Source organism: Pseudorca crassidens, chromosome 7 (assembly GCF_039906515.1).
Source record: "Pseudorca crassidens isolate mPseCra1 chromosome 7, mPseCra1.hap1, whole genome shotgun sequence".
Taxonomy (NCBI): domain Eukaryota; kingdom Metazoa; phylum Chordata; class Mammalia; order Artiodactyla; family Delphinidae; genus Pseudorca; species Pseudorca crassidens.
This window is the reverse complement of record NC_090302.1, coordinates 32,924,086-32,944,263: the sequence shown is the minus strand read 5'-3', so window position 1 is coordinate 32,944,263 and position 20,178 is coordinate 32,924,086. Positions and strand designations below refer to the sequence as shown.

Here is a 20,178-nt window from a genome sequence, read left to right as displayed (position 1 = left end):
ATAATTATATTTGACCCTAGGATAAGGAGACTGCATGAGACAGTTTTACAGTTGAAAAATTGAATACTAAGTTTATGAAATTTTTATGCTTTGATTTTTGTGCCATATAAGATATCAGATGCCAATATATTCTCTGCTGTAATGATTATCCACTTGCTACCTGATGACTCCCCCAACTCCCAACTTTACAACACACATGCTGTTTTACTATCTCAGCCAGCCCCATCTTTGTAAATTTTATTATTGTTGATTATAATAGCTTTATTGAGTTATAATTTACCCATTTGGTATACAATTCAGTGGGTTTTAGTATATTCACAGAGTTGTACAGCTATCACCACAATCAGTTTTAGAACATTTTCATCATCTTAAAAGAACCCTGTAGTTCTTAGCAGTCATTCCCCATTTCCCCCCAAACTCTTTAGCCTTAGGCAACCTCTAATATACTTTCCATCTCTATAGATTTGCTTATTCTGGACATAGCATACAAAAGGAATCATACAATATGTGATCTTTTGTGACTGGCTTCTTTCTCTTAGTGTATTTTCAAGGTTCAGCCATGCTGCAGCATTTATCAGCAATTCATTCTTTTTTATGGCTGAGTAATATTTCATTGTATGGATATACCACATTTTGGGTATCCATTCATCAGTGATGGACATATGGGTTGTTTCCACTTTGGGCTGTTATGAATAATGCTGCTATGAACATTGTTGTACAAGTTTTTGTGTGGACATGTTTCCAGTTCTCTTGGATATATACCTGGGAGTGGAATTACTGGATCATATAGTTACTCTAAAGATTTGTGAAACTGCCAGACTTTTTTTTCCAAGTGCCTGTACTATTTTACATTTCCATCAGCAGTCTCTGAGGGTTCCAAGTTTTCCACATTGTAATTATTACTTTTTAATTTTAATTATTTTTAAATTACTTTTAAAATTTTATTTTTTTTCATTTTAGTGAGAAGACTAAATAAATAGATTAGATTAAAATACATAGTCCCTGCATAGTACAACTTTTTCTAGTGGTATTAAGGTATATTATACATTTAGTGAGTACATTCCAGTTGATAGACAAAGGAAGTGATTGAGATTCTTGGTTCTTGAATTCGAATATCAGTGACTAGGATTCCTGTAAAAAATTCATAGGGTATCAACAAACTAGTATCTTTAACCCCCAGTCTTTGCATATTAGACTTATATTTTTTGAGCATCATCCATTTTCTTTGAAGAAATGTAATTTCAGCAACTTTTTGTGTAATGATTCCCTTAAGGTGGTTTAGTAATGGCCTAGGTATTGCGGTGATGGGGGTTGAAATGCTTCGACACTGGGATGGGAGGAGAAGCTTTTGAACCTAAAGGTGAGATTTGTGATTGGTATTACCCTTTAAGCAACCATGTTTAATTTTTTTCTTTCTTTAGGAAAACCAGCCATTGCTCATAGGGATTTGAAATCAAAGAATATCTTGGTAAAGAAGAATGGAACTTGCTGTATTGCAGACTTGGGACTGGCAGTAAGACATGATTCGGCCACAGATACAATTGATATTGCTCCAAACCACAGAGTGGGAACAAAAAGGTATACTTATGGCTACACAGTGATTAATATGTTCTGAAATTGACTTCTTTTCCTTCTCATTTCTAGACACATATCTTTTCTGAAACTCGACCTTGTACTTTATTAGATTGCTCACAGGTAGAAGATCTCATGGTCTTGCCTGCTCTGAAACCAAGGTTACCTGACTTAAAAAGGTAACTGCTGATGAAAGGTGGCCTTTCCAGAAAATATTACCGTTATCATAATAGTAGCTAATGTTTATGGGGTACCTACTATGTGCCAATCATTTTAATGGGTCTTTTATGTATATCATTTATTGTTCTCTACAAATGTTGTGCTGTAGTTAGCCCAACTGTTTTCATATTTTTATCTCCTGAAAACATGCCTTTCTCTCTTCAAACTTTCCCATGTGCTGTACCCTAGAGCATAGTTTCTGCTTTTATTTCCCTAGCTTGTACTTAGTCTTCCTTTCTCATAGAAATCCTTTTCTGGACTGTTAGATGTCCTTGGCAAGGGCCCTCACTGCATGCTGAACTTGGACCATTGAGGCACTTAGCACATTATAACTGTCCATTTATTTGTCTGTATATTCCATTGGATCATAAGCTGCTTGAGAGCAGCCTTGTATTCCCAGCATCCATTTGTGCCTAATACATAGTAAGTCCTCAATAAATATTTGTTGAGTCTATGAGTACTCAAAGGACCTAATTAGGTAGGTATCACTACCCTCAATTCAGAGATGAGGAAACCGCCTTGTGGAGGTTAAGTAATGTGGCCAACGAACCTCATGGATGGTAAGCTGAAGAGCCAAGATTTGAACCTGGGCCTTTCTGACCCAAAAGGCTTTGCTCTGTGTATCACACAGCATTTGCCACCACATATCTTCAAACTGCTACCTTGGACTTGAATAGAGCCAATGTTCTATCTCAGTCGTATTTGTGACTTACGGATTCGACAGGGACTCTCAGATCTCTTGACTCAGTGTTCCAGGCAGTGGTTGCTGCAGGTCTTTCTGAGTCCTGGGACTTTTGAAGCCTCAGAACTGTGCAAGGTGGTATCAATAGGAGAACTGGCGTTCATTTTTATCTATTATTTTGTTCCCTGGAGTATGTCTTTGTCTTTCCTTTTATCCTGTATTAGTGAGAAGACTTCTAGATTAAAATATAGTACATAGTACATAGCCAAGTAGGTGGTGTACATTAGGACACCTAGGATAGTCAGTTATTACTTGTGGGTCATTGGAAACTTAGATCATAAGGCAGATAGCATAAAATTGCTGTTTCAGCTTTTCATGGGATTTGGTTGACATCATTAATTTACAAACTAGTTGGGATATTTAATATTTTTCTTGAGTCTAATATGATCTCAGTTATGTGTGGAAGCTTGAGCTTCAGAGATCAGACCCAGGGAGAGGACAGGGGTGGGCTGTGTAGAAACAGTCTGAAGGGGCTGGAGGCTGGTGCAACTGACTGCACCTGAGGTTATACACAGAGGAAGCCTGGGCTGCCTTAGAGGCCAGGTGCCATTGTGTGGGCAGTGCATGAGGGGAGGGTTGGGACCTGCCATTACAGCCTTTTTCCTGGCATGAGCTCTCAGGCAGCAGGACACAGCCTACACAAACTCCTGGAGCAGTCACAATACATACCCCACCCCCCCCACCCCAGGCTCCAGGAGCAATCGATCGTGAGCTGCCTCTGCTCCCCTCATGCGCTCTGGGGGCACACGTGAGCTGCCACCACCACCAACCCCAGGACCAGGCATCCGCCGCCACATCTGCAAACCCTCTTTCAAGAGGATAACTGCCAGCACATGCTGAGGAAAGAGGTGACAGGCATCCATACTAAAAACAGCCCTTGCACCAAAAGTATTAAACCCACACAAGGTACACAGGGACACCCCCACATATAAACAGTCTTCCAAGATCACCATCAATAACTGTTTCTCCTAAACTCACAGAATAAGAAATACAAGTAAAGTGAAGAAGCAGAGGAACCACTCCCAGTTAAAAGACCATTAGAATTCTCCTGAAAGAACAAACAATGAAACAGACCTCTTCGGTCTAGGGGACACTGATTTCAAAAAGGAAATAGTGGAAATACTGAAGGAATTAAGAAAGGCTATCAACAGAAATGCAGAGTACTATAAAAAGGAACTAGAAACCATAAAGAGGAACCAAGAAAAATTAGAAGAAAACTCACTTGTTGAGACGAAAACTAAAGGCAATGAATAGCAGAATAAATAATTGAGAAGAACGAGTAAGTGAACTGGAAGATAGAATATGGAAATCACCCAATCAGGATGGCAGACAGACAAATGAAAAAAAGAGACCTATGGGATAATATAAAGCATGCCAATCTAGGCATAATAGGGATTCCAGAAGGGGAAGAAAGAGAAAAGGGGATCGAAAATGTATTTGAAGAAATTATGACTGAAAACGTCCCAAACCTAAGGAAGGAAACAGATATCCAGGTACAGGAAGCACAGAGGGTCCCAAACAAGGTGAACCCAAACAGATCTACACGACGACCTATTATAATAAAAATGGCAAAAAGAGAGGATTCTAAAGGCAGCAAGAGAAAAACAAAGAGTTAATTACAAGGGATTCCCCCATAAAGTTATCAGCTGATTTCTCTACAGAAATGTTGCAGGCCAGAAGGGAGTAGCAAGATATATTCAAAGTCCTGAAAGGGAAAAATCTGCAACCTAGGATACTCTACCCAGCAAGATTATCATTGAGAATAGAAGGAGAGAGAAAGAATTTCTCAGACAAGCAAAAAACTAAAAGAATACAGCAGTACTAAAGCTATCCTAAAGGGAATATTGAAAGGTCTTCTCTAAATAGAAAAGGAGTAACAGTCTATAGGGAAGAGAAAATCACAATTGGAAAGCAAATTACCTAAATAAGCCAGTACACACACAGATTAAAAAAAAAAAATTCTGTGAAAGTAATGGTAACCACAATGAACAGCAAAAGGATGAACATGAAGATGTAAAAGAGGACATCAAACTCATAAAATGTGGGGAAGGAGGGTAAGAAAATGTAGATTTTTCTTTTTTTTTTTCATTTCCTAGATGTGTTTGAGCCTGTATGACTACCAGTCTAAGGCAAGTAGATATAGGACGGGGTTAATATATTTCAGAAACAGAGTAAACACAAATCAAAAACATATAGTACCTTGACAGAAACAAAAAAGAAGAGAATGTCAGTGTAATACAAGAGAAAATCATCAAATCACAAAAGGAAAAATAATAGAAAAGGACAAAGAAGAAATATAAAATCAACAGGAAAACAAGGTCAAAATGGCAATGAATAACATATCTATCAATAGCTACTTAAATGCCAATGGACTAAATGCTCCAATCAAAAGACAGAGTGGTAAGCTTCTGCACAGCAAAGGAACCCATAAACAAAACAAAAAAACAACCACAGAATGGGAGAAAATATTTGCAAACTATGCAATGGACAAGGGCTTAGTCTCTAAAATTTACAAACAGCTCATATGGCTCACTATCAAAAAAAGCAACCCAATCAAAAAATGGGTGGAAGACCTAAATTGATATTTCTCCAAAGAAGACATACAGATGGCCAAGAGGCACATGAAAAGATGCTCAGCTAATTATTAGAGAAAAGCAAATCAAAACTACAATGAGGTATCACCTCACACCAGTCAGAATGGCCATCATCAAAAAAATCTACAAACCATAAATGCTGGAGAGGATGTGGAGAAAAGGGACCCCTCCTACAACTGCTGGTGGGAATGTAAATTGGTACAACCACCATGGAGAACAGTATGGAGGTTCCCTAAAAAAACTAAAAATAGAACTACTATATGATCCAGCAATCTCACTCCTGGGCATATATCCAAGAAAACCATGATTCAAAAAGATACATGCATCCCAATGTTCATTGCAGCACTATTTAAAATAGCCAAGACATGGAAGCACTCTAAATGTCCATTGACAGAAGAATGGATAAAAAAGATGTGGGGTGTGTGTGTATTCACACACACACATGTATATATACATATACACACACACACACACAATGGACCATTAGCCATTAAAAAGAACGAAATAATGCCATTTGCAGCAACATGGATGGACCTAGAGATTGTCATACTAAGTGAAGTAAGTCAGACAGAAAAAGACAAGTATCATATGATATCACTTATATGTGCAATTTAAAAAATGATACAAATGAACTTATTTACAAAGTAGAAACAGACTCACAGACTTAGAAAACAAATTTATGGTTACCAAAGGGGAAAGGTAGGGGGGGAGTGATAAATCAGGAGGTTGGGATTAACATACACAATACTATATATAAAACAGATAATCAATAAGAACCTACTGTGTAGCACAAGGAACTCTACTCAGTACTCTGTGATAACCTATATGGGTAAAGAATCTGAAAAAGAATGGATATATATATTAACTGAACAACTTTGCTGTACACCTGAAATTAACACAACATTGTATATCAACTATACCCAAGTATAAAATAAAAAATTAAATTAAAAAATAATAAAAATATACTCTCTCTCAAAAAAAGAGATCTCTCAATATCCTGTGGTAAACCATAATGGAAAAGAATATGAAAATATATATATATATATATATGTATATCTGAATCACTTTGCTGTACAGTAGAAATTAACACAACATTGTAAATCAACAATACTTGAATAAAATAAATTTTTTTAAATAGAAAAAAAGAGTGGCAGATTTGATAGAAAAAAACAAGAGCCTACAATATGCTGCCTACAAGTGACCCACTTTAGGGCAAAGGACACACATAGATTGAAAAGTGAGGGGATGGAAAAAGATTTCATGCAAATGAAAATGAAAAGAAAGGGGAGGTTGCGATACTCATATCAGACAAAATAGACTTTCAAACAAAGCCCATAAAGAAAGATAGAGAAGGACACTATATAATGATAAAAGGATCGATACAGGAAGAGGATTTTATACTTGACAACATATATGCACCTTATAATATAGGAGTACCTAAATACATAAAACAAATACTAACAGACATAAAGGGAGAAACTGATGGGAATACAATAATAGTAGGAGACTTTAACACCCCATTCACATCAATGGACATATCTTCTAGACAGAAGATCAATAAGGCAACAGAGATCCTAAATGACACAATAGAACAATTAGGCTTAATTGACATTTTCAGGACATTACATTAAAAAAAAAAACCAGAATAAACATTCTTTTCAAGTGCACATGGAACATTCTCTAGGATTGACCACATTACTAGGGCATAAAACAAGCCTCAACAAATTTAAGAGTATAGAAATTATCTCAAACATCTTTTCTGACCACTGCAGCATGAAACTAGAAATCAACCACAGAAAAGAAATGAGAAAAAAAAAAAAGATTACATGGAGACTCAATAGCATGCTACTAAAAAACCAATGGGTCAATGATGAAATCAGAGAGGAAATTTTAAAATACCTTGAGGGACTTCTCTGGTAGTCCAATGGGTAAGGCTCCGCACTCCCAATGCAGGGGGTCTGGGTTCGATCCCTGGCCAGGAAGCTAGATCCCACATGCATGCTGCAACTAAGAAGTCTGCATGCTGTAACTAAGAAGTCCACAAGCTGCAACTAAGTCTGCATGCCACAACTAAAGATCCTGCGTGCCACAGCTAAGACCCAGCACAGCCAAAATAAATAAAATAAATATTTTTAAAAATACCTTGAGACAGATGACAAAACACAACCATACAAAATCTATGGGATGGCAGCAAAAGCAGTTCTTAGAAGTTCATAGCAATACAGACCTTGCTCAAAAAACAAGAAAAATCTCAAACATCCTAACCTACTACTTAAAAGAATCAGAAAAAAGGAAAAAGGAGAACAAACAAAACCTGAGAGCAGAAGGAAGGAAGTAATAAAGATCAGAGGGAAAAATAAGAGATTTTAAATAAAATAGAGATTTTTTAAAAAAAATAGAAAAAAATCAATACAACCAAGAGCTGGTTCTTTGAAAGGATAATCAAAATTGACAAACCTCTGGCCAGGCTCACCAAGAAGAAAAGAGAGAATCCAAATAAAGTAAATGAAAAAGGAGACAGACATAACAACTGATACTGCAGAAATACAAAAAACCATAAGGGAATACTGTGAACAATTAAATGCCAACAAATTTGACAACCTACAAGAAATGGACAAGTTTCTAGAAACATACAGCCCACCAAAACTGAATCAAAAAGAAATAGATACATACAGCTGATTCACTTTGTTGTAGAGCAGAAACTAACACAACATTGTAAAGCAGTTACATTCCAATAAAAAAATAGATAATTTGAACAGACTGATCATTAGAGGTGAAACAATCTGTAATTTAAAAACTCCCTACAAACAAAAGTCCAGGACCAAATGGCTCCACAGGTGAATTCTACCATACAAAGAAGAACTTACACTGATCCTTCCAACTCTTCCAAAAATTGAAGAGAACACTCCCAAAGACACTCTATGAAGCCACCATCACCCTGATACCAAAACCAGACAAATACACCAGCAAAAAAGAAAATTACAGGCCAATATCATTGATGAATATAGATGCAAAAATTCTCAACAAAATATTAGCAGACTGAATCCAAAACACACAAAAAAGACCATACACCATGACCAAGTGGGATTCACTGCAAGTTCACAAGCATGGTTCAACATTCACAAATCAATGTGATACACCACATGAACAAAAGAAAAGACAAAAACTGCATGATTGTCTCAATAGATGCAGAAAAAGCATTTGACAAAATTCCATTCATGATAAAAAAGAACTCTTACCAATGTGGGTACAGAGGGAACATAACAAAAGCTATTTATGACAAACGCACAGCCAATATAATACTCAGTGGTGAAAAGCTGAAAGCCTTCCCACTAAAATCTGGAACAAGACAAGGATGTCCACTCACACCTCTTTTATTCAACCTGGTATTGGTAGTCCTAGCCACAGCAATCAGACAAGAAAAAGAAATAAAAGATATCCAAATTGGAAGGGAAGAGGTAAAGTTGTCATTATATGCAGATGACATGATTCTACATATAGAAAATCCTGAAGACTCCACACATCAATTACTAGAACTGATAAGTGAATTCAGCAAGGTAGCAGGATACAAGATTAACATACAGAAACCGGTTGCATTTCTTTACACTAACAATAAAACATCAGGAAGGGAATGTTAAAAACAAAAAACTTTCAAAATTGCACCCTCAAAAATAAAATACTTAGGGGCTTCCCTGGTGGTGCAGTGGTTGAGAGTCCGCCTGCCGACGCAGGGGACACGGGTTCATGCCCCAGTCCGGGAGGATCCCACATGCCGCAGGGCGGCTAGGCCTGTGAGCCATGGCCACTGAGCCTGCGCGTTCAGAGCCTGTGCTCCGCAATGGGAGAGGCCACAACAGTGAGAGAGGCCCGCGTACCGCGAAAAAATAAAATGCTTAGGAATAAACCTGCCCAAGGAGGTGAAAGACTTGAGAACTCTAAAACATTAATAAAGGAAACTGAAGATGATTCAAAGAAATGGAAAGATATCCCATGCACTTGGATTGGAAGAATATTGTTAAAATGGCCATACTACCCAAAGCAATCTACAGATTTAATGCAATCCCTACAAAATTACTCATGACGTTTTTCACAGAACTAGAATGATCCTAAAATTTATATGGAACCATAAAAGACTCAGAATTGTCAAAGCAATCCTGAAGAAAAAGAACAAAGCAGGAAGCATAACCCTCCCAGACTTCAGACAGTACTACAAAGCTACAGTAATCAAAACAGCATGGTATTGGCACAAAAACAGACATATGGATCAGTGGTACAGAATAGAGAGCCCAGAGATAAACCCACACCACTACAGTCAATTAATCTTCGACAAAGGAGACAATAATATACAATGGAAAAAAGACTCTCCTTCAGCAAGTGGTGTTGGAAAAGTTGGACAGCTGCATGTAAATTGATGAAGTTAGAACACACCCTCTCACCATACACAAAAATAAAACTCAAAGTGGCTTAAAGACTTAAACATAAGACATTACACCAAAAACTCCTTGAAGAGATCACAGACAAAACATTCTCTGACATAAATTACACCAGTGTTTTCTTAGGTCAGTCTCCCTAGGCAGTAGAAATAAAAACAAACAAACGGGACCTAGTCAAACTTCCAAGCTGTTGCACAGGAAAGGAACCATTAAAAAAATGAAAAGACAAGCTACAGAATGGGAGAAAATATTTGCAAATGATGCGACTAACAAGGGCTTAATTTCCAAAATATACAAACAGCTCATACAACTCAACAACAAAACAACCCAATCGAAAAATGGGCAGAAGACCTAAATGTGCATTTCTCCAGGGAAGAAATACAAATGGCCAACAGGCACATGAAAAGATGCTCAATTTCACTAATTATTAGAGAAATGCAAATCAAAACTACAGTGAGGTACTACCTCACACCAGTCAGAATGGCCATCATTAAAAACTCTACAAATAAAAAATGCTGGAGAGGATGTGGAGAAAACGGAACCCTCCACTGTTGGTGGGAATAATGTAAGTTGGTACAGTCACTATGGAGAAAACTAAAAACAGAATTATCATATGATCCAGCAATCCCACTGCTGGGCATATATCCAGAAAAAACTGTAATCCAAAAAGATACATGCACCCCTGTGTTCATACCAGCACTATTTACAATAGCCAAAACATGGAAACAACCTAAATGGCCATCGACAGATGAATGGATAGTGAAGATGTGGTATACAGATACAATGGAATACTGCTCAGCCATGAAAAAGAACAAAATAATGCCATTTGCAGCAACATGGATGCAACTAGAGATTATCATACTAAGTGAAGCAAGTCAGAAAGAGAAAGACAAATACCATATGATATCACTTATATGTGGAATCTAAAATATGACAAATAATCCTATCTACGAAACAGAAACAGATTCAGGGACAAAGAGAACAGACTTGTGGTTGCCAAGGGGGAGGGCGTTGGGAGAAGGATGGAGCGGGAGGTTGGGGTGAGCAGGTGTAAGCTATTATATGTGGAATGGATAAACAACAAAGTCCTACTGTATAGAACAGAGAACTATATGCAGTATACTATGATAAACCATAATGGGAAAGAATATTTAAATAAGAATATATATATGCATAACTGAATTTCTGTTGTATAGCAAAGTGATTAACACAATATTGTAAATCAACTATACTTCAATTAAAAAAATTTATTTTTAAATTTAAAAAACAGCAGAAGCATAGTGAAAGGGGGAAAAGGTCAAAATTAATATTGACCCTCCCCCCACCTCCCCACCCAGGAGTAAAAGGAAGTTTATGAAACAGTTTAAAAGTAATGTCACTATTACATAAAATAAAATGCTGACTTCTTTTTTAGGTACATGGCCCCTGAAGTTCTAGATGATTCCATAAATATGAAACACTTTGAATCCTTCAAACGTGCTGACATCTATGCAATGGGACTAGTATTCTGGGAAATAGCTCGACGATGTTCCATTGGTGGTAAATCTCTCTCCCCTCCCCCAACATTTTGTCATGAACAAGTGGTTCAAGAATTGCCTTTTTTATTGAATGAAATTGTTTACCCAGTGATCACTGAGAGTGCCAGAAAAAATGAAAGAGATAAATGACATGACATGCTTTATCTTAGTGTATAGTTTTATCCTAATACACAGCTTTATTCCAGTGTAGTCTTTTTCTATTTCCACTTGAATTTTGGGGAGCAACGGAAACCAACCCCTTGTTATGTTGCAATATAGATATTTAGAATGGATAACTACTTGAGAGGCCACCCAGGAAGCTATTTCTAGCATGTACCTGAGTCAGACTGATTTTTTCCCCCTGAGATTATGGTTATTTTCTCAATCTTGAGAGCTGGAAATTACATATACAGAATACATATACTGCGTTGCATTACTTTTTTAAAGTAAGTTTGTGTTAGACTGAGCACTTTCAATGTTTACTTGAGAAATAGTCTCTTATCCTTGAGGACCAGGCTCACCAGACTAGTGCCTCAGGGTTTTGAGGCAGTGAGGGGTGGAGTAGCAAATAGGACAGGTTATTGACAGATGCAAGTAGAGGAAGGGACTTGCACCTCAGGCTTGCCTTGTAAGATTCACACCTTAGTGATAGAGTGTGTGTATCCCCGTACCAACTGAGAGGCTGTGCACTTGTAGAATAAAGGTTTCATTTCTTGCGCATTAGGGTTCTGGGAGAAAATCTGGTCATCACAGCTCATAGTTAACCATCATTAAAATAGCCTTTGCTGATCCCATGGCAATACTTAGTTTCAAGGTGTGGGCTCAGTACTGACTCCAGGAGGTGGGTTGTTGATGGAGATGTGGATGAGAGACTGCAGTCTGTAAGCTGTGTTCCATTTACCTGATTTAGTAATGGGACACTGTAACAGGACTCTCAGCTGTTCTTTTTCTGTCTGGTCAAAGAATGCTCTGACATTATCTGAGTAAATCCTTCAAAATAGATTTTTTTTCCTCTACCAATGTAGGAATTCATGAAGATTACCAGCTGCCTTATTATGATCTTGTACCTTCTGATCCATCAGTTGAAGAAATGAGAAAAGTTGTTTGTGAACAGAAGTTAAGGCCAAATATTCCAAACAGATGGCAGAGCTGTGAAGTGAGTATTTATTTTGGATACTACACAGTTCTCTAAACTGCTTCTGGTTAGTAAGTGGAAATTTGCTACTTTAAGGAAAACAGACATTAAGAATCCCCATTCCTTTATTTTTCATGGCTGTTAAACCAGTGAGTAAAAGTAGAATAATTTGTTTTTTATGTTCAATTTTAAGTATATTGAAAGGGCTGTGGAACGTTTTCAGTGGCCATTAGTGTATCAGAACAGTGTTTAGATCTGCCAATGAAACAAGCCTCCTACATTTTTAATTAAAGCTTCCCTTCAATCAGGGCAGCCCAGAATAGTGGGATGAGTGCTGGATGGAATTAGGAGGCCTGTATTCTAGATCAGCCTGGCTACCATTTCAGAGTCTGACTTTGGGCAAACCACTTCTGTTTTCTGGACCTTAATACGCCTTTTTGTAAAATGAGGGATTTGGATGATTATGAAGATGGTTCAGATGATTTTACATTTTATTCATCTCACTGCCCATATGACTATTCACCAGGAATTTGGGGAAAGTGCTTTACAGCAGTGCCTGAGCTTTTCAATCCCAGCTCTTACAAAAAGTTTTAGAAATATTTTTGTAGTTGTACCTTTAAAGAATTCATAAGAAAAATTTTATTTAATCTGTCCTTAATTGCTAGCTGTTACTATTATAATACTATTATAATATTGGTGAAACAAAGCATTTCCCTCCAGATTTGATGTTTTGTAGTTTAGGAAGAATAAAAAGCTGGTTACTTAAGTAGTTGATTTTACATCTTAAAATAATGTAGGCCTTAGTAGACACCTTTGACATCAAGAGAGTTCCTTGGCTACCTCCAACCAAATCAAGTATCCAGGCCCAGATAAAATATATTGTGTGCTCACAGAATCTGCATGTTTTAACGAATGGAATTGGGCTAGATCTTGTCTTGTAAAAATTTGATCTTGATACTACAAAGCAGTTACAAATTGGAATTACTCATGTACTCATTCAGTGATTAGAGCAGATTAGTATTAAACAGATGGCTTTTTAAGCATGAAGGAGAGTTAGCAGTTAACATTAAAAATGCACATGCAATTTGCACTTACTCTCACAGCATGCTGAATTAATGCCATCACTGGCATTTTTGTTTTTTTCTCCATTTGGCTAGTTTTCTATGTACTTATCACTAACTCAATCTTTCACTTTTCTAGGGTTTTACAAATCTCTCAATAGCTGAAACACATCAAGAATTTGAAACTGATAGGATACCTACAGAAGTATCTTCAGAACCGTCTGACTTTTTCCAGTCTGGACTGGTTGTTCTCTAGGCCAGCTTTCATCTTGGGATATCCCTCACCTTTCACCCGTGATTCCCTTTGCCTCTTTTATGGTGAATCCTCCTTCCTGGATCCCACATCTTCCTGTTTCTTGGTTTGCTCATTTTCCCCCTCTCTCAGCTCTCTGCTCAGATGTTACCTTGTCAGTGAGACATTACCTCTCAACCTATTTAAAATAGCACCTTCCTTCCCTGGCATATTTTATCTCCTTCTCTAAACGATGTTTCTCCTTAACACTTACCATTGACAGTCCATGTATTTTGCTTATTTATTAATTATATGCTTTAGCCTTCTAGAATATCAGCTTTATGAGAGCAGAAATTTTGTCTGTTAGTTCACTGCTATTAGTTCCCTAACACCTAGGATGGTTATCTAGTAGACTATAGGCACTCAGTTTGTTGGATGAATTCATGTATGGGCTGGGCCCTTGGTCATTTTTATCTGGAAACAAATGTTCATTTCTAAGGAATTTTCCTCAAGTATTTCCTTGATGTGTTCCTTTCCATTTTCCTCTGTTCTTTTTGTTCAACTCTGGTTATGAATGTAGATGTCCTGAACAGGCATTCTAATTTTCTTATCTTTTCCCTCCTATTATCCATCTCTTTGGGGTTTTTTTCCTCAACTTTCTGGGAGATGTATCAGCTTTTATCTTTTGAGTTTTTTATTATTATTATTATTATTATTATTATTATTCAGGTTTATCTTCTAGTTCTGTAAAGTTTTTCTAAAACCAAACAAAACCCAAAAAATTATCGATAAGTCCAATATCAGTGTTTTCTTTTATCTCTTTGAGGATATTAATGATAGATTGTTGATACTGTCTTCTTTCTATACACCTTCTGTTTTCTCCAAGGTGCTTTTTTCTGTTTTTGTCAACTTCTACATTTCATATTACTTTCCTCAAATGTTTGATCAAGCTCATACTCTTCATGTATAAAAGGGGCACTGAAAGCTGATGGGAAGCTTTGTGCACACGAATGGAGCTTATCATCATCAACTGTGATGTGAGCGTGATGTAACTGGGTTGCTTCCTTGGGGAACCACTGATGTCAGTCTCTTCAGGCTTTTCCTCTTGGGCGAAAGACTCTTCCAGTCTCTTACCTGGAGGATTATGTAAAGTCAGTGGCCGTGTTTTCGGAAGAAAGTTTATGGTCTTAGCGTTCAGTGTGTTGTCAGTGTGGAACTTCGCCATGTTCCCCAAGACAGAAATCTCAGTTCTACTCTCCCAGGTGCGAACCTCTCGACTTCTGCTGGGGTGGGGGTAGGGCAGTCACCCAACTGTGTGAGGTTGGGCGGGGGGCGGGGGGGCAGCTATCTGGGGTTCTAGCTCCTTTGGCTGATCCTATTTTTAGCCTGAACTCCACCCCAGGGGTACTTGATGCAGTTAATTCCTCACTTCTGGGGGGCATTTCATGGTGAGTCAGGTTCCTTCTTTGCCTTGAACAACTCTGCTTTAGTATTCAGCCTTTTCAGTCTACAAAGTAAATCACCCCTTGTCCATCTGCTTTCCAGCTCCTGGCACCAGTACCCTGTTGATGGGTATTTAGGTCATTTCTACTCACTTGCTATTACAAGTAATGCTGAAACAGAAATACTTGTATATATGTTATTTTAAAAGAAAATTTACAGGTAAAGATTATTATCCAAATCAGTGAAAAGTGGTGCATGCGTTAATGATCTTTCTTGTCTTTTCTTGTAGGCCTTGAGAGTGATGGCTAAAATTATGAGAGAATGTTGGTATGCCAATGGAGCAGCTAGGCTTACAGCTCTGCGGATTAAGAAAACATTATCACAGCTCAGTCAGCAGGAAGGCATCAAAATGTAAATTCTGCGGCTTTGCCTGAACTTTACTTTTTCTTCAGATCTGCTCCTGGGTTTTAATTTGGGAGGTCAGTTGTTCTACCTCACTGAGAGGGAACAGAAGGATATTGCTTCCTTTTGCAACAATGTAATAAGGTCAATTAAAAACGTCCCAGGATTTCTTTGGACCCAGGAAACAGCCATGTGGGGTCCTTTCTGTGCACTATGAACGATTCTTTCCCAGGACAGTTAACAAAATGTTGTGTGGTCTACCTTTATTTTTTATTAACACAAAACGTTTTTTTAAATGATTGCTGGTCTTAACTTTAGGTAACTCTGCTGTGCTGAAGATCATCTTTAAGGGTAAAGGAGCTGAATTGCTGAGTTATATGAAACATTTCTTATTTTTAAAGAAAGTGATTTACTCCTGGTTAGTACATTCTCAGAGGATTCTGAACCACTAAAGAGTTTCCTTGATGCAGACTTTGAATGTACTGTTCTATAATTTTCAGGATCTTAAAACTAACACTTATAAAACTCTTATCTTGAGTCTAAAAATGACCTCATATAGTAGTGAGGAACATAATTTATGCAATTGTATTTTGTATATTATTATTGTTCTTTCACATATTCAGAACATTACATGCCTTCAAAATGGGATTGTACTATACCAGTAAGTGCCACCTCTGTGTCTTTCTAATGGAAATGAGTAGAACTGCTTAAAGTCTGTCTCTGTGTGTTAAAACATGTAGTGTTTTAATTCAAAAGTTTATTTACCTGGATAACCCAGACTTTTTCTGTTTTGTTTTTTGGAAGAGTTTTTCTGGTATGTCATTTGGTATTCCATTTTGAAAATGCCTTTTTCCTACCAAAATGTGCTTAAACCACTAAAGAAATGAAGTGGCATTAATTGGTAAATTGTTATCATGGTCATGTTTGAATATTCTCACGTCACGCTTTTGCATTTTAATTGTGTTGTCTAAGTATACTTTAAAAGAATCAAGTGGCACTCTAGATGCTTATAGTACTTTAATAATTTAAAATCTGTAGCATACAGACTAATTTTTCTAAAGGGAAAGTTTGTCTAGCTGCTTGTGAAAAGTTGTGTGGCATTCTGTAAGCCATTTTTTTTCTTTATCTGATCAAAGACAGTGTTATTTTTTTAAGAAATGAGCTACGTTTAAAATTAGAATATGGTTAATGTTAAATGATAGGCCTTTTTCTTGGAAGGTAAAGGTAGTTAATAATGTGGATAACAGTGTGTGAGAGAGTCACATTTGTTGTGTAGGAGTCAATGTTCTGTGGATTTTCTGTCTTTGTACCTAAGGTTAGAGTTAGTGTGGTTTTGAGGTCTCACTACACTTTAAGGAAGGCAGCTTTTAATTCAGTCTTTCCTTCTCTGTGCAGATACTGCAAATGCCTAATTCACATGGTTATGGAATGAATTCGGTGCACCCTTGATATTTGGGAAAGTGGTAGCTAAGGAATATTCTGAGGAGAGGTTCTCCATTTACAGATGTTTTTGGTCAAATTAAATGTTTAAGGCAAATTTGTCATGGTCTTCTCACATTAAGTTGAAACTAGCTTATAATAACTGGTTTTACTTCCAGTGTTGTTAGAAAGTCTGCAAGATTTTTACAGTTTTTGAAGTCCTCTTTATCACTGTGATCTTAATCTGGGGGTGGGGGTGGGGAACCTATCATAGCTGTGAGGCAAGACGTTCACCTTATAGTGCTATCAATTTCCTGATGAAAGGGTCAGAATAACCTGTACAGTATTTTGGTAAGAGATAGTGGCCACTTATGCTGACTGAGCTGCATTCTGTTAATGTCTTATCTCTTATACATAGAACAAATCTGAAAGACTATTTGGTCTTAAAGCCAAAGTAATTTCAGAATGAATGACATATTACATAGGAATTTAGTGTCAATTTTATGTGTTTAAAAACATCACGAGGAAAATATGTTTAGAGGTTAATATTTTGAGTCCAAATTTGAGGGGTTTTTGTAGTTACCATGATTTCATCAAAGCAAATGAGTGAGTTTGAGAGGTTTGTTTTTTGTAATTGTGTTATATTTCCTGTTTATTAATCTCTAGCTCTGTGATCAGGTACTTTAAAAAATTTTTTTGGCCATTTACAAGCCTACCAGATCTGCTTTATGAAATCCAGGGGACCAATGCATGTTAATCACTAAAGCTATTTTTATATAATTTTAAGAACATACCAAAAGTTCTTCTCTGATTTAAAGTTGTGATACATGATTTCTCACTTTCATATAAGGTAATCAACTTTTGCTGAAGATATTCTTCATTAAGTCAAAAAATAAGTTACAATTTTACTGTTCTTGCCTAAATGGATAAAATGTACTTTTGATGAATCAGGGAATTTTTTAAAAGTTGGAATTTAGTTCTAAATTGGGTTTACATGTTACTCTAGATAATTCCATTTTCTTGGCTAATGATGGTTTGATAACCCCAATTGGCTAGTATTGAAAATGAAAGTAACTTAAAAGATTTATAGATCATGATTACTGTGGCTATAACTGCAGAAAAATTTGAGAATGAATTTTATTATTTAAAAACACAAACCTTTGTTTATACTGCCTATCTTCAGATGCTCACTTTCCAAGTTTCAGCTTGGCTAAAATATACCTTCAGGCAAATTATCTGTCCACGTCCACTTTGTTAGTGTCCCCAGAGGAACGGGGATGGGGGTCGGGTATGACCTAGTGGGGTGTAGACATTCCTGGTCCTTTCTTAATATCTCAGCTCTCTCTCTCCCAAACTGCCTTCCTGCTGGTCCCTGACTCAGATTGGGATGGCAGCAAGGTGGTAGCTGTGGCAATGAAGCAGTAGCCAGTTGTATCTTCCATAGGACAGGGTAAGGTCCAAAGAGCTGAGCCTCTAGTTATGCTGTAATGATAGTGCTCAGGAAGTGCCTCGAGTCAGGATACAGTGCCATGGTCATCAGAAATTCCAAATTTCAGTTCTTAAAAACTTTCATTGGTCACTTGGCCATTTTGCAGCTCATACATGGATTACCTTTTTTTTCCTCCTCTACATTAAAGAACTGTCACATACAGAATATTTTGTAAAACAAGATGGCAAAGTGCTAATTAAAATGCACAGCAAAATTAGTATTCCATTAGACATGTCATATCAAGAGTTTATTTTTACACCTGCACTGAAAGAGTGGTTGTAAGTAAACTGTTTCTTGACCATGGCAGTGTTCTGGCTCCAGATGGTAGAGAGTCCAAATACTGGTTCTGTCACAGCTTGGCAGAAATTGCCAATTCAGATGTTTTTGAGAGTCTAAAGAATAGCTCATGACATGTACTACAGCTTCTTGAGTGTTTTGTAATGCTGGGATGCCCATGGGCCCTCTCTCTAGAAATGCTGGACTTCTAGGACATTCTGAGGATTGTCAGTACATTTAAACTTTTCAACCCTATTATGCAGTCTTATTTGTAATTGTAAACTTTAAAAAATGTGGTTAATAACATTCAACCAGTTTCTTAAAACTTAAAAAGAACTTCAGTGAATGTTTTCATTTTTAAATGAATTTTGTGAATTGAATATCATGAACCATGTTTTGATATCCCTTTTTCACATTGTGCCAATGGAATGGGGTGTGTGGTATTTCTTTATATGTCAAGGAGATGCTTCAAAATGTCAATTGCTTTAAACTTAAATTACCTCTTGAGAGACCAAGGTACATTTACCTCATTGTATATATGATGTTTAATATTTGTCAGAGCATTCTCCAGGTTTGCAGTTTTATTTCTATAAAGTATGAGTATTATGTTGCTAAATTACTCAAATGGTACTGTATTGTTTATATTTGTACCCCAAATAACATCTATACTTTGATTTCTATATTTTATTGTATTTGTGCAAAATCCTTTTGGCTTTATCACTGTAATCTCTGGCCTATAAGATGTGTACAGAAAATGTCCATATAAATTTTCATTTAAGTTGGATGATTTTGAGAATCCTCTAAAGAGGAGAGAAAATACAAAAACTGCAGTTCCCCGTAAGTTTTTTTAAACTGTATATTGTATTTGTAGTAATATTCTGAATGAACTGTAAATAGGAAGTAGAGGAATAATGCTTATGTCAAGTCCTAACACTACAGTAGAAAAATGGAAGCAATGCAAATAAATTACTTTTTTTCCCAAGTGCTAGTGGCATAATTTAAAATAAAGTGTGTATATTGGAGTGAGCCATGCTGTTATGAAATGCAGTTGCTGTAAATAGAGACTAGAATCTTTGGATGACTACCTGGTACAGGTTACAGTATCAGAACATGTTTGAGAGGTCCCCACAGGTGCACACAGGTGCATCTGTGTGTGTGGAGGCTTCTTTCCACATGCTTGGAGGTTATTGATCTGTCAGTGGACAGGATGGGACATGTCTACATGTGAACTGCTTTGCCTCTGGCTCAGCAGATTTTGCTAAGTTTGTGTTAAAGTGGTGTTTAAGTTTTTCAATGATTTTCAAAGGAAATTTAGAGTATTTTCATCTTCTAAGTTTTACCTTATTTTTCCTTCTTTTCCTAATTTAAGGATTTGTGAGAAATAATTTGTAGAAATAAGTTTTGTTTGTTCTGTTTTTTGTTTTTTTAAGTAGATTTGAACAGTCTCCTGGGAGTGAGAACTTGGCTGATAAAAGAACTAAGGAAGTAGTGGTAGAGAGGGGAGATGTCATCCCCAAGCCCTCGATGGACTCTGGGAGAGGTTTTGCAGATGAGATTGTTCTTGCATTAAAGACTAGTCACTTCAATTCAGAGACTGGATTTAGGGATTTTTTTTTTTTCTTCATAATAAAGACGTATCACTAG

General features: G+C 36.9%; 1 protein-coding gene across 4 annotated transcripts in view; it reads left to right on the top strand.

The window, feature by feature from the left end:
- TGFBR1 (transforming growth factor beta receptor 1) overlaps positions 1 to 19,516 on the top strand; it is a 93,888-nt gene extending 74,372 nt beyond the window's left edge. For all 4 annotated transcript variants that reach the window (XM_067743832.1, XM_067743833.1, XM_067743830.1 and 1 more), the window contains exons 6-9: positions 1,422 to 1,578; positions 10,975 to 11,099; positions 12,103 to 12,233; positions 15,238 to 19,516. In XM_067743832.1, the coding sequence (XP_067599933.1) occupies positions 1,422 to 1,578; positions 10,975 to 11,099; positions 12,103 to 12,233; positions 15,238 to 15,363 (539 nt within the window). In that variant the 3' untranslated portion in view covers positions 15,364 to 19,516. The remainder of the gene's footprint in view (positions 1 to 1,421; positions 1,579 to 10,974; positions 11,100 to 12,102; positions 12,234 to 15,237) is intronic.
- The last annotated feature ends 662 nt before the right edge of the window (positions 19,517 to 20,178 follow it).